This window comes from Podarcis erhardii, assembly GCF_964252035.2.
Source record: "Podarcis erhardii genome assembly, chromosome: 13".
In the NCBI taxonomy this organism is placed as follows: Eukaryota; Metazoa; Chordata; class Lepidosauria; order Squamata; family Lacertidae; genus Podarcis; species Podarcis erhardii.
This window is the reverse complement of record NC_138502.1, coordinates 3,150,868-3,171,575: the sequence shown is the minus strand read 5'-3', so window position 1 is coordinate 3,171,575 and position 20,708 is coordinate 3,150,868. Positions and strand designations below refer to the sequence as shown.

The following is a 20,708-nucleotide window of genomic DNA, read 5'->3' as shown; positions in this document are numbered from 1 at the left end:
CTACCAAACTTTTAGAAGACATCTGAAGGCAGCCCTGTTTAGGGAAGCTTTTAATGTTTAATTGGTTATTGTATTTTAGTGTTTTGTTGGAAGCCGCCCAGAGTGGCTGGGGAAACCCAGCCAGATGGGCGGGGTATAAATAATAAATAATAATAATAATAATAATAATAATAATTTGCAAGCGTTATTTGTGTATGCGCAAGCGTTATTTCCAGTGCACATCCGGGTCGGAGGAGGCCCATGCACATGCGCACAAGCTATTTCTGGTGCTCCTCCGACCTGGAAGTGCGCCAGAAATAATGCGTATGGGCACGCGCCCTCTGGCCCGCCGTGTGATCAGCACTGGAGACACTGGCCTGTGGCGCGGTAAGTTTGCTGACCCCTGATCTAAACCTTCCTTCCCAGTGAAGGCAGACTTCAACCCTCGCCCTCTGTTCCAAGGTGCACCCATCTGAAATTTCGCCTCTCGCTGCTCGGAAGGCAGGTACGGGGACCTGCAGACGCCTTGAACCTCCGCTGCTCAAAGGTCTCCGTTGTGTGACAGCCATCGCCCCCTCGCCTCCTCCTTTGTTCCTTTCTTTCTGCACAAATGCTGCCGCAGCCAAGTGTTGAGAAACGCGGTTATCAATAAGGGCACCATTCCCTCGAGACGAAAGCGCTGGGTGAGCAGAAAGGGGGTCGGACCCCTATGCTGCCTTTTCTTTTCTTTTCTTTTCTTTTTTTCCAATTTTTAAAAATTAATTAAATTAAAGTTAAATTTAATTATTTTCCATTTTAAACACAACACAAAATAACAAACAAACAAAAAAGAAAAACAAACATACATTCAAAATTTCTTACAATTAAAAATTTTAGGTGACTTCCTCAAATCCTTCCTAACTGATTTTCATTACATTTCATTTTGGCAATTTTCCGATATCCACTTCTAATAAAATTAACTTGTTCAGATTGCTAACTTCCTTTCTTTTCATAATATCCTCATTTTATACATTCAACATAATTTAATCCTAAGCCAAATTTAGTACTTGCAAGTATTTCCTCTTATGTTATATTATTGTATTTTACTAAATGTTCCTTAAATTTCTTCCATTCTTCTTGATGTCCCTCCTCTCTCTGGATTCTTCCAGTAAGGTCAGCCAGCTCCAAAAAAGTCCAACTATGCTGCCTTCTCCAGCATCTTTGATCTGCAAGGAGATGGGAGTGTTTCGTGCTCAGGTTCGCAGCGGGATGACCTTCGGGGTCCCTTCCAACGCTACAATTCTATGCTTTATTTCACAAACTCTTAGGCACCCCTTGATTGTAAAGTGCCCCCCTCCCGAAGCAGTTTACGGAAAGAAGAAGATAGTAATGTTCTCGGAACGATTGCATCGGTCTCCCATCTTTTTCTCCAGGTAGCTCAACGTTACACGGCTCTCCCCCGCTCCTGAATTCACCCCCCACAACAACCCGGCGAGGTAGGCTAGGCTGAGAGAGGCATTGACCGGCCCCTCATGTCACCCAGGGAGCTTCATAGCCGAGGGGAATTTGAACCTAGGTCCCTCCCTGGTCCTAGTTGCACAGTAAAAACAGCGAAATACAGCTATTTAAAACATTCAGCATACAGTGGTACCTTGGTTGGCAAACTTCATCTGTTCCGGAGGTCTGTTCATAAACCAAAGCGTTTAAACCAAAGTGGCTGGACCTAATGGTCAGGGGTACCTTTACCTTTACCTTTATGGGGGCTTTCAATGAGGCTGCAATCTTGTATTTGCTTTGTTGTTGTTGTTTAGTCATTTAGTCGTGTCCGCCTCTTTGTGACCCCCTGGACCAGAGCAGGCCAGGCCCTCCTGTCTTCCACTGCCTCCCGCAGTTTGGTCAGACTCATGCTGGTTGCTTTGAGAACACTGTCCAACCATCTCGTCCTCCGTCGTCCCCTTCTCCTTGTGCCCTCCATATTTCCCAACATCAGGGTCTTTTCCAGGGAGTCTTCTCTTCTCATGAGGTGGCCAAAGTCTTGGAGCCTCAGCTTCAGGATCTGTCCTTCCAGTGAGCACTCAGGGCTGATTTCCTTCAGAATGGAGAGGTTTGATCTTTTTGCAGTCCATGGGACTCTCAAGAGTCTCCTCCAGCACCAGAATTCAAAAGCATCCATTCTTCGGCGATCAGCCTTCTTTGTGGTCCAGCTCTCACTTCCACACATCACTACTGGGAAAACCAGAGCTTTAACCATACGGACCTTTGTTGGCAAGGTGATGTCTCTGCTTTTTAAAATGCTGTCTAGGTTTGTCATTGCTCACCTGGGAGCAAATCCCACTGAACTCAATAGGACTTGCGTCTGACTAGATACCCGTGTTAGTCTTCTTCCAGGAGTTTAGCAATGGTGTGCGGTGAAAGAGATAGAAATGCAAAGGTGGTAGATGCAGATAGGCTCATGGGGTTGGCTTGTTAATTAAGTTACAGTGCTTTCCTCCTAGATAATTTCCATAGCATTGATGATGCTGTTTGATATGAAAAAATCATTACTGTATTTTACTGTATTTAAATATTTTGTTGGAAGCTGCCCAGAGTGGCTGGAAAAACTCAGCCAGATGGGCGGGGTATAAATAATAAATAAATTGTTGTTGTTGTTGTTGTTGTTGTTGTTGTTGTTAAACCAAGGCGTGCTTTCCCATTGCAGCTGGGGACTCAATTGACACTCGACAGGAAGTGGAACATGTTCTGCTTCGAAGGCAAAGTTCACAAACCAAAACACCTACTTTCAGGTGTGCAGCGTGCTTAATCCAAGTTGTTCATAAACTAAGCTGTTCTTAAACCAAGGTACCACTGTACAATTAACACCAACGATAAGCTAAAAACAGCCAACTTTCTCCATATTTGGGTTAGGTCGGCTAAACAAGTACGGTATGTTTTTAGCAGGTGATGCGCAGCAAAATTGCCCGCCGGGTGACGATTGGCAGGGAGTTCCACAGCGCAGGTGCTGCCACACCAAAGCATTGATTTCCTACACATGCGGAATTAGTTTTATACTCAGGTAGGTATAAATTGGACGCGGGTGGCGTTGTGGGTTAAACCACAGAGCCTAGGACTTGCCGATCAGAAGGTCGGCGGTTCGAATCCCCGCAATGACGGGGTGAGCTCCCGTTGCTCGGTCCCTGCTCCTGCCAGCCTAGCAGTTCCAAAGCACGTCAAAAGTGCAAGTAAATAAATAGGTACCACTCCGACGGGAAGGTAAACGGCGTTTCCGTGTGCTGCTCTGGTTCGCCGGAAGCGGCTTAGTCATGCTGGCCAATAAAGCGAGATGAGCACCGCAACCCCAGAGTCGTCCGCGACTGGACCTGACGGTCGGGGTCCCTTTACCTTTACCTTTAGGTATAAATTGGATCTCACAGGAAAAAACAGCAGCCATTGCAGCTAGGAGCCATTTCTTTGACAATCCCTGAAGACGACCCCACCTGCTGCGAGTTGTCAGTGGAGACGTCCCCTTCGATTGCGGCCACTTCTGGGGGCAGGCAAGCCTTTCTGTACCGTGACTATTTCTTGCGTTTGCAAAGTAAAGGAAGGATTGAACTCTGATTAATAAGAGTACACACAGAGGCTTGAACCAGCAAGACTCTGCGAAGGGTGCGAATAATTGTGTCTCTCTGTCAGTGGCATAGCGTGGGGGGTGCAGGGGGGGCCGGCCGCACCGGGCGCAACATCTGGGGGTTAGGGTTAGGGGGCGCAAATCCACGGGTTAGGGGGCGCAAATTACTTGCCTTGCCCCGGGTGCTGACAACCCACGCTACGCCACTGCTCTCTGTGCTTGTCCGTTCTGCAGCCCCCTGGCCCAGGCCGTTTTTATTCACAAAAAAGCTTTTTACAGAGCGTTCAAAAGAACCAATCAGATTTCTTCTGAGCATTTCCACAAACCCACGTGGGGAGAAAGCGAATCCACTAAAACTAATTAAGCACAAATATTTCTGGGGTAAAAGGCAAGTAATTTGTGCCCCTAACCTGCCGCTGCTGCCAGCTTCTTCTTGCTGCTGCCTGGGCTGGGGTATTTACGGTAAGGTAGCCACGGCGGTGGCGGCAGGTCCGTGTCAGGTGATCTGAGGCGAGTTGCCGCTGGCGCTGCCGCCCAAACGACGCCGCTTGCCCAGAGGAGGAGGAGGGCAGAGAGGCGAGGAAAATGCAACATGGCCCAGCAGCTGCAGTAGCAGCGGCGGCGGCGGGGCTGTGAGGAGGGGCTGCCTGGCGCGTCCTCCGCGGCCCTGACGCGCGGGAACCGCGGCAAGCGCTGAGAGCCGCCGCCTGCTGGACACCTTCAGCCCGGACGCGCACACAGCTCGTCGGTTCCGCGAGACATGGGGCTCTGCTACAGCCTGCGCCCGAGGCTCTTTGGCGACTCCGGAGGCGGCGAGCGCGCCCCCCCCAGATGTTGCGGCCGGTGTGGCCGGCCACCCCCTGCACCCCCCACGCTACGCCACTGTGGCCCGAAGGATAGCAATCAGTATCACCTTCATGTGAGATCTGTTTCCTGGCTCCAAGATTAGCCTCTTAAGATTATATATAAGAAACTACATCAAAATAACTTGCCCACTATCTTTGTGGCACAGGAAGCCTGCCTGGCGAAGCAACTGCTTAGCTGCTGTGTACGTGACATGTGAGGGGAGAGAAATGGGCAGTAGGGTCAAAAGGGCCAGAGATGCAGAGGTGTGGATTGATCAAGAATCATCTCAAAATAGTTTAAACCCAGTCAACGCTTTCATTGCTGACACAGATGGCTTAGTCTATATCTGTTATAATTCCTCATAGCAATCCCACCTGATCACTACATCTCTGGATATTTGCACTCCTACAACTATTCGCCTGGCACTGAGGTACAGTGCCGCTGCAGCCGTGCACAGTCAAGAAAATGCTGGTTTCGGGCGAGAGTTGAATGAGGCTGTGCCTTGGACCGCACCTTTTCCTTGAGAACTAAATAACTTTATGACCACTGCTGTAACCTGTAGCGTCTGTCTCCTGAAGTGTATGTAACCCGAGGTACCGCTGTATAGTTTATGTGTATAAAGGTATAAAGGTATAAAGGTAAAAGGTCCCATACAGTTTATGTGTATAGTCCATAATATTTTGAGTTTATTGTAGTTACCATGCATATGCAGGTCATTGTTTTAGTATTCTTTTATAGTTTGTGAAGCATTTCTGTATCCTTCTGCTGTGCTGAAGAAGAATTCTACCAAACAGTGGGTATATCCGGAATCACTGTTCACCACGTCTGTTTGCGAACCACTTTGGCAGCGTTGGACGCCATCAACAAAGCTTTACAGCCTCATTTCCCCAGAGAAGAATCTGATACATTGCTTCTTTCACAGACTTGCATAGTCTTCAAAAACTTCAGAAACTTATAAGACTTATGTTTATTTGGTTTTATGTTTTCAAGAGAATCCATCAAGAGTGCATATTTAGTGACTTTCAGAGTTTCATACGTTTTCTGTTTATGTGATTTCATATGTTTCATATTACAGTGGTACCTCAGGTTACATAAGCTTTAGGTTACATATGCTTCAGGTTACAGACTCGGCTAACCCAGAAATAGTGCTTTAGGTTAAGAACTTTGCTTCAGGATGAGAACAGAAATCGTGCTCCGGCGGCATGGCAGCAGCAGGAGGCCCCATTAACTAAAGTGGTACCTCAGGTTAAGGACAGTTTCAGGTTAAGAACAGACCTCCGGAACGAATTAAGTACCATATTTTTCGCTCTATAACACGCACCCGACCATAACACGCACGTAGTTTTTAGAGGAGGAAAACAAGAAAAAAAATATTCTTAACAAAATAGTGGATGTATGATTTTTGTGGTTCATGCTGTGGCCACAGACATGTGATCTGACAGTGAGTTTGGAGTAGCCCAATGCAAAAATCCTGAGGATCCATGTGGATCCATGCTTTGTAACCACGTTTTTGCACCACTGCGGCCCCAGGCAATAGTGGGTGCGTGATTTTTTTGGTGCAAGATGTAGCCATGGACATGCTATGTGATCTGACAGTGCATTTGGGGTGACCCAGTGCAAAAATCCTGAGGATCCATGTGGATCCGTGCTTTGTAACCACGTCTTAAGTGGGGAGGGAAGGAAAAGCACTCAAGGGACAAGGAACACGCATGGGGTGGGTGGAGAAGGATGCTGCTAATAATGCAGGAGAGGGGTATAAGGGGAGAAGGCTCCTCTCCCCTCCCGCTTTGCTCCTTTAAAGCAATCAGGCTCTCTGTCCCTCTCTCCTCCCCACTCAGCGGCTCTTCTCCCGCTTTGCTGTTTCAAAGCGAGCCACGGAGGAGGGAAGGAAGGGGAACCATGGATCCTCTGCTCACGACTGCAGCAGATCGCCCCCCCCCCCGGCACCCGTAGGCATTCGCTCCATAACACGCACAGACATTTCCCCTTACTTTCTAGGAGGAAAAAAGTGAGTGTTATGGTGCAAAAAATACGGTACTTACCCCTAGGTACCACTGCATATAAAGAGTGTATATGGATATCGTATCATTGAATTTGGTCATCGTGTTGCCTTGGATATTACTACAGAACCTTTTCCTTGAGCCACAATTTCTCTAACTCAGCAACTAGGTTCTCTGACACATATAAAAGGGAAAACACTGCCAAGGCAAAGCTGGTTGAGATACCTGTTTGCTGATAACGTATCAGGGACAGAGGCACAATGTGCGTGCAATCTGGATTGTGTAAAATTATGTAAGAATTCGTAATGGGGCAGTCACAGAGTTCACGCAGAGCAGAATCCCATTGACCCAGAGACAAACAAACTCCAGGGGCGTCTTAAAGACTGACATATTTTTGTGTGTGTCCGGAGAGTGTCATGGGCTTCAGCTGTATTAAATGTGCTTGGCTAAAAGATTGAGGGGGTTTGGGTTTGCATGCAGGAACACCCCCTGATGGCAGGTGCAAGTAAGGTAGGATAGCATGTGATTGATAACAACAACAATACAGTACTAATAATTTATTACTTATACCCCGTTCTTCTGGCTGGGCCTCCCCAGCTACTCTGGGTGGCTCCCAACAAAATATGAAAAACACGATAAACATTCAAAACTTCCCTATACAGGGCTGCCTTCAGATGTATTCTAAAAGTCAGAGAGCTGTTTATTTCCTCAACATCTTGTGGGAGGGCGTTCCACAGGGCGGGTGCCACCACGGAGAAGGCCCTCTGCCTGGTTCCCTGCAACCTCACTTCTCGCAGGGAGGGAACCGCCAGAAGGCCCTCGGAGCTGGACCTCAGTGTCCGGGCAGAACGATGGGGGTGGAGATGCTCCTTCAGGTCTACTGGAATCAATCAATCTGGGAGTGGCTGCTGAGAAGAGAAGACTCCCTGGAAAAGACCCTGATGTTGGAGGGCACAAGGAGAAAGGGATGACGGAGGACGAGATGGTGGGACAGTGTTCTGGAAGCGACCAGCATGAGTTTGACCAAACTGCGGGAGGCAGTGGAAAACAGGAGGGCCTGGCGTGCTCTGGTCCAGTGGGTCACAAAGAGTCGGACACAACTAAACGACTAGTTACCAGGATGATGCTCACCCCCGCCCCACCCGCAACGTGAAACTACTTTGCTGGTGCCCGGGAGCAGTTCGGACGCATGGAGGTAGCCAGGACGTTTTTTTTGGGGGGGGGACTTTTTTGGGGGGGTGCAGAACCGAGGTGACTGGTCAGTTAGAGAAGTATTTTGACTGTCTTGCTTGATCTAACTGGGGGGGGGGGCGCAGCTGGCCCACGCACGGCAAGTCCAATGCTCGGACGCACAGTTGGCGCATCCCCACACAGGCTCGGATCTGGGGAGGGGGTTGGCAGAAGGGCGCAACAGCCCCCTCCCCTGCTCAGGTGGGGGCTGGCTGACGTCCTCCCTTTGTTCTCTACCGCTTGCCCCGCCCCTTTTGCGTGGGCGGGCGCCCACTCCCCTCCCTCCCCCCCGCCCCAGGCGACTTAGAGACGCGCTCCTCCGCTGGAGTTAAAAACTCCCACGCTTTGCGCCGCGACTGCGGAGTCGCACTTTTCCAACTCTCGCTGGCACGAATCTTCCCAGGTGGGAAAAGATCTCACTTTTTCACGAGGGATCGGGAAGGCTGCGCCTGCCACGGGTGGCGTGGGGCGTAAAATAGAAAAAGGAGGTTCCTGGTAACGCAAAGGGAGGCTTTGGAGACGGGGAGGATGGAGTGTGTCATCCGAGAAGCCACCGTCGAGGACTGCGAGAACCTCATGAACCTGATACATGTGAGTGCGGTCTTGAGTTCGAATCCCGCTGACAGGTTTCTCGCCACTGTGAGAACAGGGTGGTTGTTGGGCAGTGCCGGATTTACGCATAAGCTAAGCAAGCTATAGCTCAGGGCCCCACTCTCCTGCGCCACCCCCCCCCCCATTTTTTTAAAAATAATATTTATTAAAAGTTTCAAATCAAACCAAATTATATATTCCAAATGATACAAATTATGGGGGCCCCAAAAATTTTAAAAGGAAACAACAACTGGATGTACATTTCCAAAATATAACATAAAAAACAAATAAAATAAACCTACATACAGCAACATTGTTTTGTGTTGTGTAGGCTCCTATTTGTTATGTGCAAATGGCTATAAAGGTAAAGGGACCCCTGACCATTAGGTCCAGTTGTGACCAACTCTAGGGTTGCGGCGCTCATCTCGCTTTATTGGCCGAGGGAGCCGGCGTACAGCTTCTGGGTCATGTGGCCAGTATGACTGAGCCGCTTCTGGCGAAACCAGAGCGACGTACGAAAACACTGTTTACCTTCCCGCCGGAGTGGTACCTATTTATCTACTTGCACTTTGACGTGCTTTTGAACTGCAAGGTTGGCAGGAGCAGGGACCGAGCAACGGGAGCTCACCCCGTCATTGCGGGGATTCGAACCGCCAACCTTCTGATTGGCAAGCCCAAGAGGCTCTGTGGTTTAACCCACAGTGCCACTCGTGTCCCTTTCAAATGGCTTTAGATACCTATTTTAAAGGTAAAGGGACCCCTGACCGTTAAGTCCAGTCGCAGACGACTCTGGGGTTGCAGCGCTCATCTCGCTTTACTGGCCGAGGGAGCCGGCGTACAGCTTCCGGGTCATGTGGCCAGCATGACTAAGCCGCTTCTGGCGAAACCAGAGCGGCGTACGAAAACACCGTTTACCTTCCCGCCGGAGTGGTACCTATTTATCTACTTGCACTTTGATGTGCTTTCGAACTGCTATACCTTTTAGGGCCATAAATGACCGTATAGCATATATTCAATACAAAAAAAAAAACAGCGACAATTTGTTGTTGACAAAGGACAGCTGGACATATAAAGGGTCCCATTACCTTCAGGAGCTTGGGGCCTCATCAAATCTAAATCTGGCCCTGGTTCTGGGCTCAGGTCGGTAGAGCACAAGACTCCTTCATGGGTTCGAGTGTTGCGTCGGGCTAAAAATTCCTGCATTGCGGGGGCCGGGGTTCAGCTAGATGTCCCTTGGGGGTCCCATCCAACTCTACCGTTCTGTGATTCTACACCACTCATAGTAGATCACTACTCTGAAGAAGTCTGGCACACAATCCTGGGCAAGGCCTGGCCCAGCGCCAGGGAGCTTTTGAACGTTGACTTGAATGCCTGCTTTCTGTTCTTCGTTCGGCCCAGGAAATTGCTGACTTTCACCACTTACTGGAGGACGTGACGATCAATTCTCAAGGTAAGGCTGAGGGTGCTGCGCTAGGCGTGGCGGATATGAATCCATAAGCTCTCTCCAAACCAATAAAGAATCATAGAATCATAGAAAATAATCATAGAATCCTAGAGTTGGAAGAGACCACAAGGGCCATCGAGTCCAACCCCCTGCCAAGCAGGAAACACCATCAGAGCACTCCTGACATATGGTTGTCAAGCCTCTGCTTAAAGACCTCCAAAGAAGGAGACTCCACCACACTCCTGGGCAGCAAATTCCACTGTCAAACAGCTCTTACTGTCAGGAAGTTCTTCCTCATGTTTAGGTGGAATCTTCTTTCCTGTAGTTTGGATCCATTGCTCCGTGTCCGCTTCTCTGGAGCAGCAGAAAACAACCTTTCTCCCTCCTCTATGTGACATCCTTTTATATATTTGAACATGGCTATCATATCACCCCTTAACCTCCTCTTCTCCAGGCTAAACATGCCCAGCTCCCTTAGCCGTTCCTCATAAGGCATCGTTTCCAGGCCTTGGACCATTTTGGTTGCCCTCCTCTGGACACGTTCCAGTTTGTCCGTGTCCTTCTTGAACTGTGGTGCCCAGAACTGGACACAGTACTCCAGGTGAGGTCTGACCAGAGCAGAATACAGTGGCACTATTACTTCCCTTGATCTAGATGCTATACTCCTATTGATGCAGCCCAGAATTGCATTGGCTTTTTTAGCTGCCGCGTCACACTGTTGGCTCATGTCAAGTTTGTGGTCAACCAAGACTCCTAGATCCTTTTCACATGTACTGCTCTCAAGCCAGGTGTCACCCATCTTGTATTTGTGCCTCTCATTTTTTTTGCCCAAGTGCAATACTTTACATTTCTCCCTGTTAAAATTCATCTTGTTTGTTTTGGCCCAGTTCTCTAACCTGTCAAGGCCGTTTTGAAGTGTGATCCTGTCCTCTGGGGTGTTAGCCACCCCTCCCAGTTTGGTGTCATCTGCAAATTTGATCAGGATGCCCTTGAGTCCATCATCCAAGTTGTTGATAAAGATGTTGAATAAGACCGGGCCCAAGACAGAACCCTGTTTGCTGCAAACTGCCTTTAAACTTGTTACCCAAAAAAGTTGCAAATACAAATTAGCCCATCGCTCTTAAGCAAGTGGCGATGCAGTCCCAAGTTTTCTTTTAAGTTCTTACTTGTTAGTATAGTTAATACAGCATACAGGGACTTTTCTGTTTCATATTTATTTATTTGATCAGTTTTGTACACCACTTGATTGTAAAACAAAAAACAAAACACCCTCAATGAAGCAATAAAATCATCACTCAGAAGGCTGTTCTTGAGTTCTTGAAACCCTCCAACCACTGCACCGCACTGCCACAATTCGGTGACTCTGCCTCTTTTGTTGGTTGCAGCTCCACCCGAACCGATGGCAACACGGGAGAGTCCAACTAAACATTAGCAAGAATTTTATGGTGGTGAAAGCGGTTTGAAACTGGAACGGACTCCCCTGGAAAATGGTGGGCTCTCTTTCAGAGGTTTTAAAACAGGGATTCTTGAATCACGATTCCAGCATTGCAGGGGGTTGGACTAGATGACCCCCCAGGGCCCTTCCACCTCTGCAATTCCATTTGGCCAGGTCGAGAGGGGACTCAACCTAAAACACTTTTTCCTTCCTTGTTTTCCTTCCCGGCACGCAGTTTTAAAAGCAGACGGCTTTGGCAAGGACCCCTTCTTCAAATGCCTCCTGGCTGAACAGCCTGTGGAAAATGGGTGCAAGCCAGGTAAGAGCCACCCTACCCTAAGCTCAGCTCCTTGGTGTAAATTACTCCAAGGTGTAAAGTGCTAGTAAGTTGAAAGGGAAGAGCAAAAGGAAGAATTTTTCTCTCTCCTGCCGCCGTTTACTCCGTTGCATGAAAACCTATCCTTTGCTATTTCCCCCAATGCACCCCCACCCTAAGCTCAGCTCCTCGGTGTAAATTACTCCAAGGTGTAAAGTGCTAGTAAGTTGAAAGGGAAGAGCAAAAGGAAGAATTTTTCTCTCTCCTGCCGCCGTTTACTCCGTTGCATGAAAACCTATCCTTTGCTATTTCCCCCAATGCACCCCCACCCTAAGCTCAGCTCCTCGGTGTAAATTACTCCAAGGTGTAAAGTGTTAGTAAGTTGAAGGGACAGAGCAAGAGGAAGATTTTTTTTCTCCTACCACCATTTACACCATTGCACGAAGACCTATCCTTTGCTATTTTCCCCACTGCAGCTCGTCCTATTGGCCATGCCCTGTACTTCTTTGGGTACAATGTCAACCACGGGAGAATGGTGTACCTGGAAAACCTCTACGTGGTGGCAGAATTCAGAGGTACGTGAGGGCATCATACTGGAGCGTCCGGCCAAGTGACAGCAGTGTCAGGGGCTGTGCCGCACCTGGGGGGATCCTATCGACCAATCGAGACCCTCCTCTCTCCTTCCTCGGAGGAGCTGGGTATATAGAATGGTAGAGCTGGAAAGGGACCTCACTGGGTCATCTAGCCCAACCCTCACAAATAATAATAATAATAATAATAATAATAATAATAATAATAATAATAATTTATTTATACCCCACCCATCTGGCTGGGTTTCCCCAGCCACTCTGGGCGGCTTCCAACAAAACATTAAAATACAATATAGTGGTACCTTGGTTTAAGAACAGCTTAGTTTATGAACAACTTGGATTAAGAAAGATGCCAACCCGGGGATAAAATCGGGATATGGAATTATGAAAACATTGATGATGAGAGGCAGGACTGTGATTTGGAAAATGCCTCGGAATTCAGACCGTGGGAAGTCAACAAAAAAATTAAGATTATAATTTGGAAGACAATTGGACTTTTAAAAATCTTTATTGGATTTGATATGCTAATTGGATGTTCTTATTGGAAAATTAATAAATGCTCTAACAAAAAAGAAAAGGAAAGAAAGGTGCAAACCCGGAAGTAGGTGTTTTGGTTTGTGAACTTTGCCTTGGAATAAGAACATGTTCTGCTTCCTGTTAAGTGTGTTGTGTTTGTAAATTGAGTCCTCGGCTGCGATGGGAAAGCTTGCCTTGGTTTAAGAACGCTTTGGTTTAGGAACGGACTTCTGGAACGGATTAAGTTCGTCAACCAAGGTACCACTGTAATTCACCAAACATTAAAAACTCCCCTAAACAGGAGTAACAGTTCAACAACCCAAACGGACCCTTAACTTGGAGGCAAGTAAGGAGGCTTAAAAACTAGCCTTCCCCAACCTGGTGCCCTCCACATGTTTTTGGACTCCCACTCCCACCGTCCAAAACATCTGGTGGGCACCCGGGTCAATTCATTCTAAAATCAATTCAAAATCAAATTAATAACAACCACTAATTATTCTCCTAGTTAACTACAGAGTGGCACACTGCGGGTCAGGCTAGATGACCCCTCAGGTCCCTTCCAAGTTTCCATTTCTGTGATTCCTAAAAAAAACTAGGCTGTGTGTGTTTGGGCAGAAAGATTATCAAGATCTACTCTAGGTCACCGGACTATGGACCTGGGAGAAAGTATGTGGAGTTAGAACAAAATCACTTACAAAGGTGTTGGCAATTGACGAGAATCTATAATATAGATAAAGGATTTCGAAAGAGGTTGTGGGCAGAACCGAACGAGAAGGAGCCCTTTCAAAACTGAAGTTGCTCCTGTTTTTAAAAGAAGTTACCGTATTTTTCGTCCCATAGGATGCTCCGTCCCATAGGACACACCTAGTTTTTTTGGGGGAAATAAAACCAGGTTGGGGAAACCAAACCAGGTCGGGGAACAGTGGTATGGCGGCGCTCCACCTCCCCGCTGTCCCCCGAGCTTGTGGGGCTGGCGCTGGGGAGAGGTGCGCTTCTCCCCAGTGCCAGCCTCCAAACCAGGTCGGGGAACAGAGGGATGGCAGCACTCTGCTTCAGGGCGCCTGCGTGCCGGGCAGCAGGCTGCTATCCGCAGCCTAGGGAGCCCTGTGGGAACTCCTGCGGGCTCCCCAGGCTTGCTGATAGCTTCCTGAAGTCTTTTCTGTGCGCACCGACCCCTCTCGCTCTCCAAGCTTCAGCGAAAGCCTGTATTCGCACCATAGGACGCACACAGATTTCCCCTTCATTTTTGGAGGGGGAAAAGTGCGTCCTATAGGGCGAAAAATACGGTACACCTTAGAGTAAGACTGGTGTAATTGTGCAAAGCCCTCCTATTTAACTGCCTCTTATATAAGTGAAAACATGCATTATTATGGGTATTTTCCTTACAACTCAGCCCAAGGAAGCGCCACACGGCCTGCGAAAATTGTTCCTGTCCTTTTCCCACCGTTTGTAAATAAAGAGTAACTTCGCTGGTGTTAAAATGGTTCCATTCTCGCTTATCTCTTATGCTGCAGTTTAAAAAGCAACTTTGGACTCCGACACCTCGACCCTTCTCCCATTTACAGCCCAGTGAGAGAGTTGGGAATTGTAGAGTCGGGTTCTTTTTCACAAAGGGCGGCAAATATGTTCCAGCAGTCTTAAGGGTTTTCAACGCAAAACCCGTTTCCCAACTCCTTTTTTTTTTTAAAAAAAATATATTTATTAAATTTTTATACACATAAAGCAAATCCAAAGAAAGGAAGAAAAAAACAACATACCAAAAAATTAAAATTAACAATAGTAATAAAAACAAAAAGAAGTTAAAAACTCCAGCTTTTAAATTCATACTTAATTAACTTTCTTTCTTGACTTCCTCACGCCTCCCTTTTTTGTGTTCCTCTTTACCCAATCAAATACGGCAAATCCTAATCCTCTTTCAGAAATCATTTCTAATTATAGAGATCACTCTATTATGTCTCCAATCTTTCCTCCTTATATTTAAATACCCTTAACATATTATTTACCTTTAACATAATAAAACTTTTGTCATTCACCTTTTTTTCTATTACATTTTTGCATGTTTTTTCACACTGTATCACTAATGCCATATTATTTTCATATCCAACATCCTTTTAACATTCATAAACTTTGCAGTGTTTCTGCAGGTAGTCTTTAAACTTCTTCCAGTCCTCTTCCACCGATTCTTCTCCCAGGTCTCGGATTCTGACAGTCATTTCTGCCAATTCCATATAGTCCCAACTCCTGTATGGTGCAAATGACTGGCATAATGGGGACCTGCCAAAGCTAGATGGCTTTCAGGCAAAATTTCTACGATCTCTGCTGCAGGTACCCAACTGTGTCCCCAACTCCATACTTCTGTTAGAAGCTGGTGAAAGCCCAATTTCAACTAAAGCGTGGTGGGCTGCCCTAAAACATTGGCTCAGGATTTCGGTCTTTGGTCTAGGGAAGGGTTTGTACCAACACCTGACCAATGAGGAATTTGTCAGCAAATGGCAGAAAAACATGGCTAAAAAAGCCACCTCTATTGGTCTGTCACCCCCCAACTGTATTACCTGGGTTATGAAGGTGCCCTAAAGACGTTAAAGCAAAGATTATGGGATAATGGACACAGTGACTTGCAATCTCGATCACACGGAGTCTGTAGTCCGCTGGCAGTAGGAGTACAATATGGGCATGTCTTTAAGTTAACACCTTACATTAAAAACCTGACAGTACCAAACTATCGAAGGCTTTTCACCAAAGCCAGACTAAACGTCTTTCCTTCTGCAGTGTTGGAGGGCAGGTTGAGAGGAGTTCCCTGCCAGGACAGACTTTGCTCGTGTGCTCAAGACATCGATTCCATAAAACATATTTTGCTGCACTGTGCAAAATATGAGCAAGCCAGGGCTGAACTGATATTACCCTTGCTGGTACCTTTTCCGGGAAAATCAGAGGCTCACTATGTCAGGTTCCTTTTGGAAGACCGGACAAATGCTAGAACATTAGCAGTAGCAAAGTTTTTGTCGGTGGTTGCAAGAACCAATGATCCCTATATTCTGAACGAAATGCTTGTTTAACCTGGAGGTGGGCTGTATGAATTGTGTATTGCTTTGTAATGATTTGTTGGGTCTCCGATGTAGAGTCAGAACCCACTGCAATGAAGATCTGGCAAATGTCTGAAGAATCACACCAAATCTAGTTAAAAAATTGGATTCTTCTGCTTTCCCCCCTTGCTAGGGTCTATTTATAATGTTTTGCAGTCCAATGTTTGACTATTAATCTGTGTGCTTTTTACAGAATCCCCTAGTTTTTTGGGTGGAGTTCTTATTTGGAAGCTGGCGCCCTCCAGCTGTTTTGAGCTACAACTCCCATCGGCACCACGGCTGGTGGGAGCTGTAGTTCCAAATGACCGGCGGGCGCCAGGTAGGGGGAGGCTGTTTTTGTTGTGGTTCATACCGACTCCTCTTTCTGTCCACCTTCTCCGCCAGGCAAAGGAATCGGGAAGCAGCTATTGAGCAAAGTAGCAGAGGTGAGTTGGAAGCCTGAAATCCTGGTTATATTTTGATCGTTTCCTGGGATCTATAGTTTGCAGCTGCCTCCTGCTCCCCGAAAAGGGGTTCCAATTTCTGGTGGCCCCACCTCCAGCCCTGAATACAGGCCCTACATCAGAAAGAGTAGAAGGGTTGCCATCCTTATGGAATCGTAGAGTTGGAAGGGACCCTCAAGGATCATCTATCCCAACCCCTGTGCTTGCTGCAGCCCAAAACATCTGGAGGGGCCCTAGTTTGGGAGGACAAATTTCTGAACAGCGCTCAGCATCCTTAGTGGACTACAGTTCCCAGGATCCTTTAGGGCAGGGGGAGGGAATTATTATTATATTATATTATATTATATTATATTATATTATATTATATTATTTATACCCGCCCATCTGGCTGGGTTTTCCCAGCCACTCTGGGCGGCTCCCAACAGAATATGAAAAACACAATAAAACATCAAACATTCAAGACTTCCCTAAACAGGGCTGCCTTCAGATGTCTTCTGAGGCTGTTTAGGGCTTTCAAGGTCAGCACCAACACTTTGAATTGTGCTTCGAAACGTACTGGGAGCCAATGTACGTCTTTCAAGACCGGTGTTATGTGGTCTCCCAGTCCCCAGTCTAGCTGCCGCATTCTGGATTAGTTGTAGTTTCCGGGTCACCTTCAAAGGTAGCCCCACGTAGAGCGCATTGCAGTAGTCCAAGCGAGAGATAACCAGAGCATGCACCACTCTGGCAAGACAGTCCGCAGGCACAGAGGGTCTCATCCTGCATACCAGATGGAGCTGGTAGACAGCCGCCTTGGACACAGAACTGACCTGTGCCTCCATGGACAGCGGTGAGTCCAGAATGACTCCCAGGCTGCGCACCTGGTCCTTCAGGGGCACAGTTGCCCCATTCAGGACCAGGGAGTCCCCCACACCTGCCCGCCTCCTGTCCCCCAAAATACTACTTCTGTCTTGTCAGGATTCAACTTCAATCCATTAGCCGCCATCCATCCTCCAACCGCCTCCAGGCACTCACACAGGACCTTCACTGGTTCTGATTTGAAAGAGAGGTAGAGCTGGGTATCATCTGCGTACTGATGAACACACTCATCCAAGTGGCGTGGGGAGTGTTTTCAAGGCAAGGTCCTAGAATTGCCGAGTTGGAAGGGACCCCGAGGGTCATGTAGCCTAACCCCCTGCAAAGCACCCGGGGCCGGATTTAGGTTTGATGAGGCCCTAAGTAAGCTACTGAAGGTAATGGGGCCCTTTACATGTCCAAATTGTCACTGTTTTTTTTTGTGTTGAATAAATACTATATTGCAGTTCATGGACCTAATAGGTATCTAAAGCCATTTGCACATAACAAAATATGTATTTTATCAAAGTCATTTTTTAAAAATGTATTTTTATTAAAGATTTTCTTGGTTTACAAAGTATGGGCAATGTCTCTCTTTTCAAGTAACATTTTTTACAGATCATTGAGACATTAGTCACAGTAATCGTTGAACTGAAATACAATTAAGTAGAAGAATATTAATAGTGAAGTGCAATTAAGAAGAAGTATATTAATAGTGAAATAATGATTAAGCTCTAACTTTAAATGATTTTTTAAATTCATAACAAACTTCATAATGCAAAAACACATTGGCATTTGGCAGTAACAAAAGCTCCTCTAGAAACACAGTTTACAAAAACTTATAATCTAGTCTCTAGAAACTTGCTATAACATGAAATAATAATAGGTGTGGATATATGATGCAAACTACTAATAATTAGAAATAGCAGAATGTAGGCACCCTATATATAGAAAGGAGCAAACCCGTGATATTTTAGGGAGCAGGCTAGCAGGCGGGGCCCATGACTTATATCATAGGAGCCTACACAACACAAAGCACTGCTGCTGTCGGTAGGTTTTTATTTCATTTGTTTTTTTATCTTATATTTTGGAAATGTACATCCAGGTGTTTTTTTCCCTTTAAATTTTTTTGGGGGCCCCCAAGAGAGTGGGGCCCTAAGCTATACAGTCATATCTCGGGTTACAGACTGCTGAAACCTGGAAGTACCAGAATGGGTTACTTCCGGCTTTCGGCGGTCGCACATGCGCAGAAGTGCTAAATCGTGCTTTGCGCATGTGCAGATGCGCCAAATTGCAACCCGTGTGTGCGCAGACGCGCCACTGTGGGTTGCGAACGTACATCCCGCACGGATCACGTGCGCAACCCAAGCATCCACTGTAGCTTGTGTAGGGACGCGGGTGGCGCTGTGGGTGGTGCTGGATGTATTTATTTAGATATCTATTTGGGCTTCGTGCAAGCACCACTGTGACCACTGTGAGAACAGGACACTGGGCAAAACGGACAGCTGGCGGGTGGCACTGTGGGTTAAACCACAGAGCCTAGGGACTTGCCGATCAGAAGGTCAGCAGTTCGAATCCCCGTGACGGGGTGAGCTCCCGTTGCTCAGTCCCAGCTCCTGCCAACCTAGCAGTTCAAAAGCTCGTCAAAATGCAAGTAGATAAATAGGTACCATTCTGGCGGGAAGGTAAACGGTGTTTCCGTGTGCTGCTCTGATTCGCCAGAAGCGGCTTAGTAATGCTGGCCACTTGACCTGGAAGCTGTAAAGCTAGTAAAGTGAGATGAGCAGCACAACCCCAGAGTCGGTCACGACTGGACCTAATGGTCAGGGTTCCCTTTACCTTTACTTTTAAATCCAGCGAATCTTTGTTCTATGTCCATTCTCTGTCGTCCTCCTCGTACGTAGATTGCCCTGGAGGCCGGCTGCGTGGAGATGAAATTTGTCACCATGGAATGGAACCGGCCGGCCAAGGAGTTTTACATCCGCCTGGGGGCTCATGACACCACCGACTCCGAAGATCTGCACTGCATGGTTCTGGATCAGGACGCCTTGCAAAGGTTGCGGCAACACGGGAAAGAGAAGATCACTCGCTGAACTCCCTGTTAAATGGGAAGGTCAAAGAGCGCCCCCTGCTGTTATCCATAACAGAGTTTATACTGTACATAAAGAGTTTATTTCATTTGACTAACCTGGTTGGGAAAAGGGAGAGGAAGGAAAAAATTCACAGGAGACTATACCTTATCCAGATTTCTTCCTGTGAAACTTTAGAGGATTCCATAGGGAAATACAGACTATACCTTTAAATAAAAGCCTGTAGTAGTTTTGTAAGCCTTTTTTTGTTTCATTGTGTTTTTTTCAAAATTTATTTTCAGTTTTTACAAATATTTCCATTCAAATACAATCAACTTTAAACACAGATAGGATTCACTGAATCCTTGGACATCTCTCCAATCCCGCATGGTTTCCATTGCAAATCTTTCCCTAGGCAAAGGTAAAGGTAAAGGGACCCCTGACCATTAGGTCCAGTCATGGCCGACTCTGGGGTTGCGACGCTCATCTCGCTTTATTGGCCGAGGGAGCCGGTGTACACTTCCGGGTCATGTGGCCAGCAGGACTAAGCCGCTTCTGGCGAACCAGAGCAGCGCACGGAAACACCGTTTACCTTCCCGCCGGAGCGGTACCTATTTATCTACTTGCACTTTGACGTGCTTTCAAACTGCTAGGTTGGCAGGAGCTGGGACCGAGCAACGGGAGCTCACCCCGTCGCAGGGATTCAAACCACCGACCTTCTGATCGGCAAGCCCTAGGCTGTGTGGTTTAACCCACAGCACCACCTGCATCCCTTAAATCTTTTCCTACTGCATCTTAAAGCATAAAAGGCCAAAGATCCCTGGACGGTTAAGTCCAGTCAAAGGCGGCTATGGCGTTGCGGCGCTCATCTCGCTTTCAGGCCGAGGGAGCCGGCGTTTGTCCACAGACAGCTTTTCGGGCCATGTGGCCAGCAGGACTAAACCGCTCCTGGCGCAACAGGACACTGTGACGGATACCAGAGCGCACAGAAACACCGTTTACCTTCCCGCCGGAGTGGTACCTATTTATCTACTTGCACTTTGACGTGCTTTTGAACAGCTAGGTTGGCAGGAGCAGGGACTCAGCAACGGGAGCTCTCCCCGTCGCAGGGATTCGAACCGCCAACCTTCTGATCAGCAAGCCCTAGGCTCTGTGGTTTAACCCACAGTGCCACCCGCCAGCTGTCCGTTTTGCCCAGTGTCCTGTTCTCACAGTGGTCACAGTGGTGCTTGCACGAAGCCCAAATAGATATCTAAATAAATACATCCAGTAAGCAAATAAATTGTTTTTTATTCAGGGTCTGCGTCGGCATGCCCACCCACGGCCCGTGGCTTTCCTGACCCAGAGCCGCAGAACTGCGGGAAGTATGGCCATTGCGCTGCCCCCGCTGGGAACTGTCGAGAGCATTTGCAACCTTTAGCAGGGATCCCTCTCTGACGCAGCCCCTTATCTCTGAGACGTTCTCCCCAGGGAAATCCGTAAAATGCTTCTGTTGGAGCCTTCAGAAGAAAAACACCCTGTGACCTTTTTAAAATTCCTGCCTGCTTTTTGGTACACGAGAACATCAGAGCCAGCTGTATCAGGCCAATGGCTGTGGCCAACCTGTGGGAAACCTGCTAGCAGGATTCGAACACAAGACCAGCACTCTCGCCGCCTGTGGTTTCCAGAAACTGGTACCCAGAAGCGTTAAAGGCCACCAAACATGGATAATAATAATAATAATAATAATAATAATAATAATTTATTTAT

At 47.3% G+C, this 20,708-nt stretch overlaps 1 protein-coding gene across 1 annotated transcript; it reads left to right on the top strand.

Annotated features, from left to right (window-relative positions):
- Positions 1 to 7,941: 7,941 nt before the first annotated feature.
- Positions 7,942 to 19,221, top strand: LOC309326814 (thialysine N-epsilon-acetyltransferase-like). Its single transcript, XM_081835844.1, has 6 exons — positions 7,942 to 8,229; positions 9,628 to 9,679; positions 11,344 to 11,427; positions 11,901 to 11,999; positions 15,998 to 16,038; positions 18,795 to 19,221. Exons 1-6 carry the CDS (start codon positions 8,167 to 8,169, stop codon positions 18,981 to 18,983), a joined length of 528 nt encoding a protein of 175 aa, XP_081691970.1. The 5' UTR covers positions 7,942 to 8,166; the 3' UTR covers positions 18,984 to 19,221.
- The last annotated feature ends 1,487 nt before the right edge of the window (positions 19,222 to 20,708 follow it).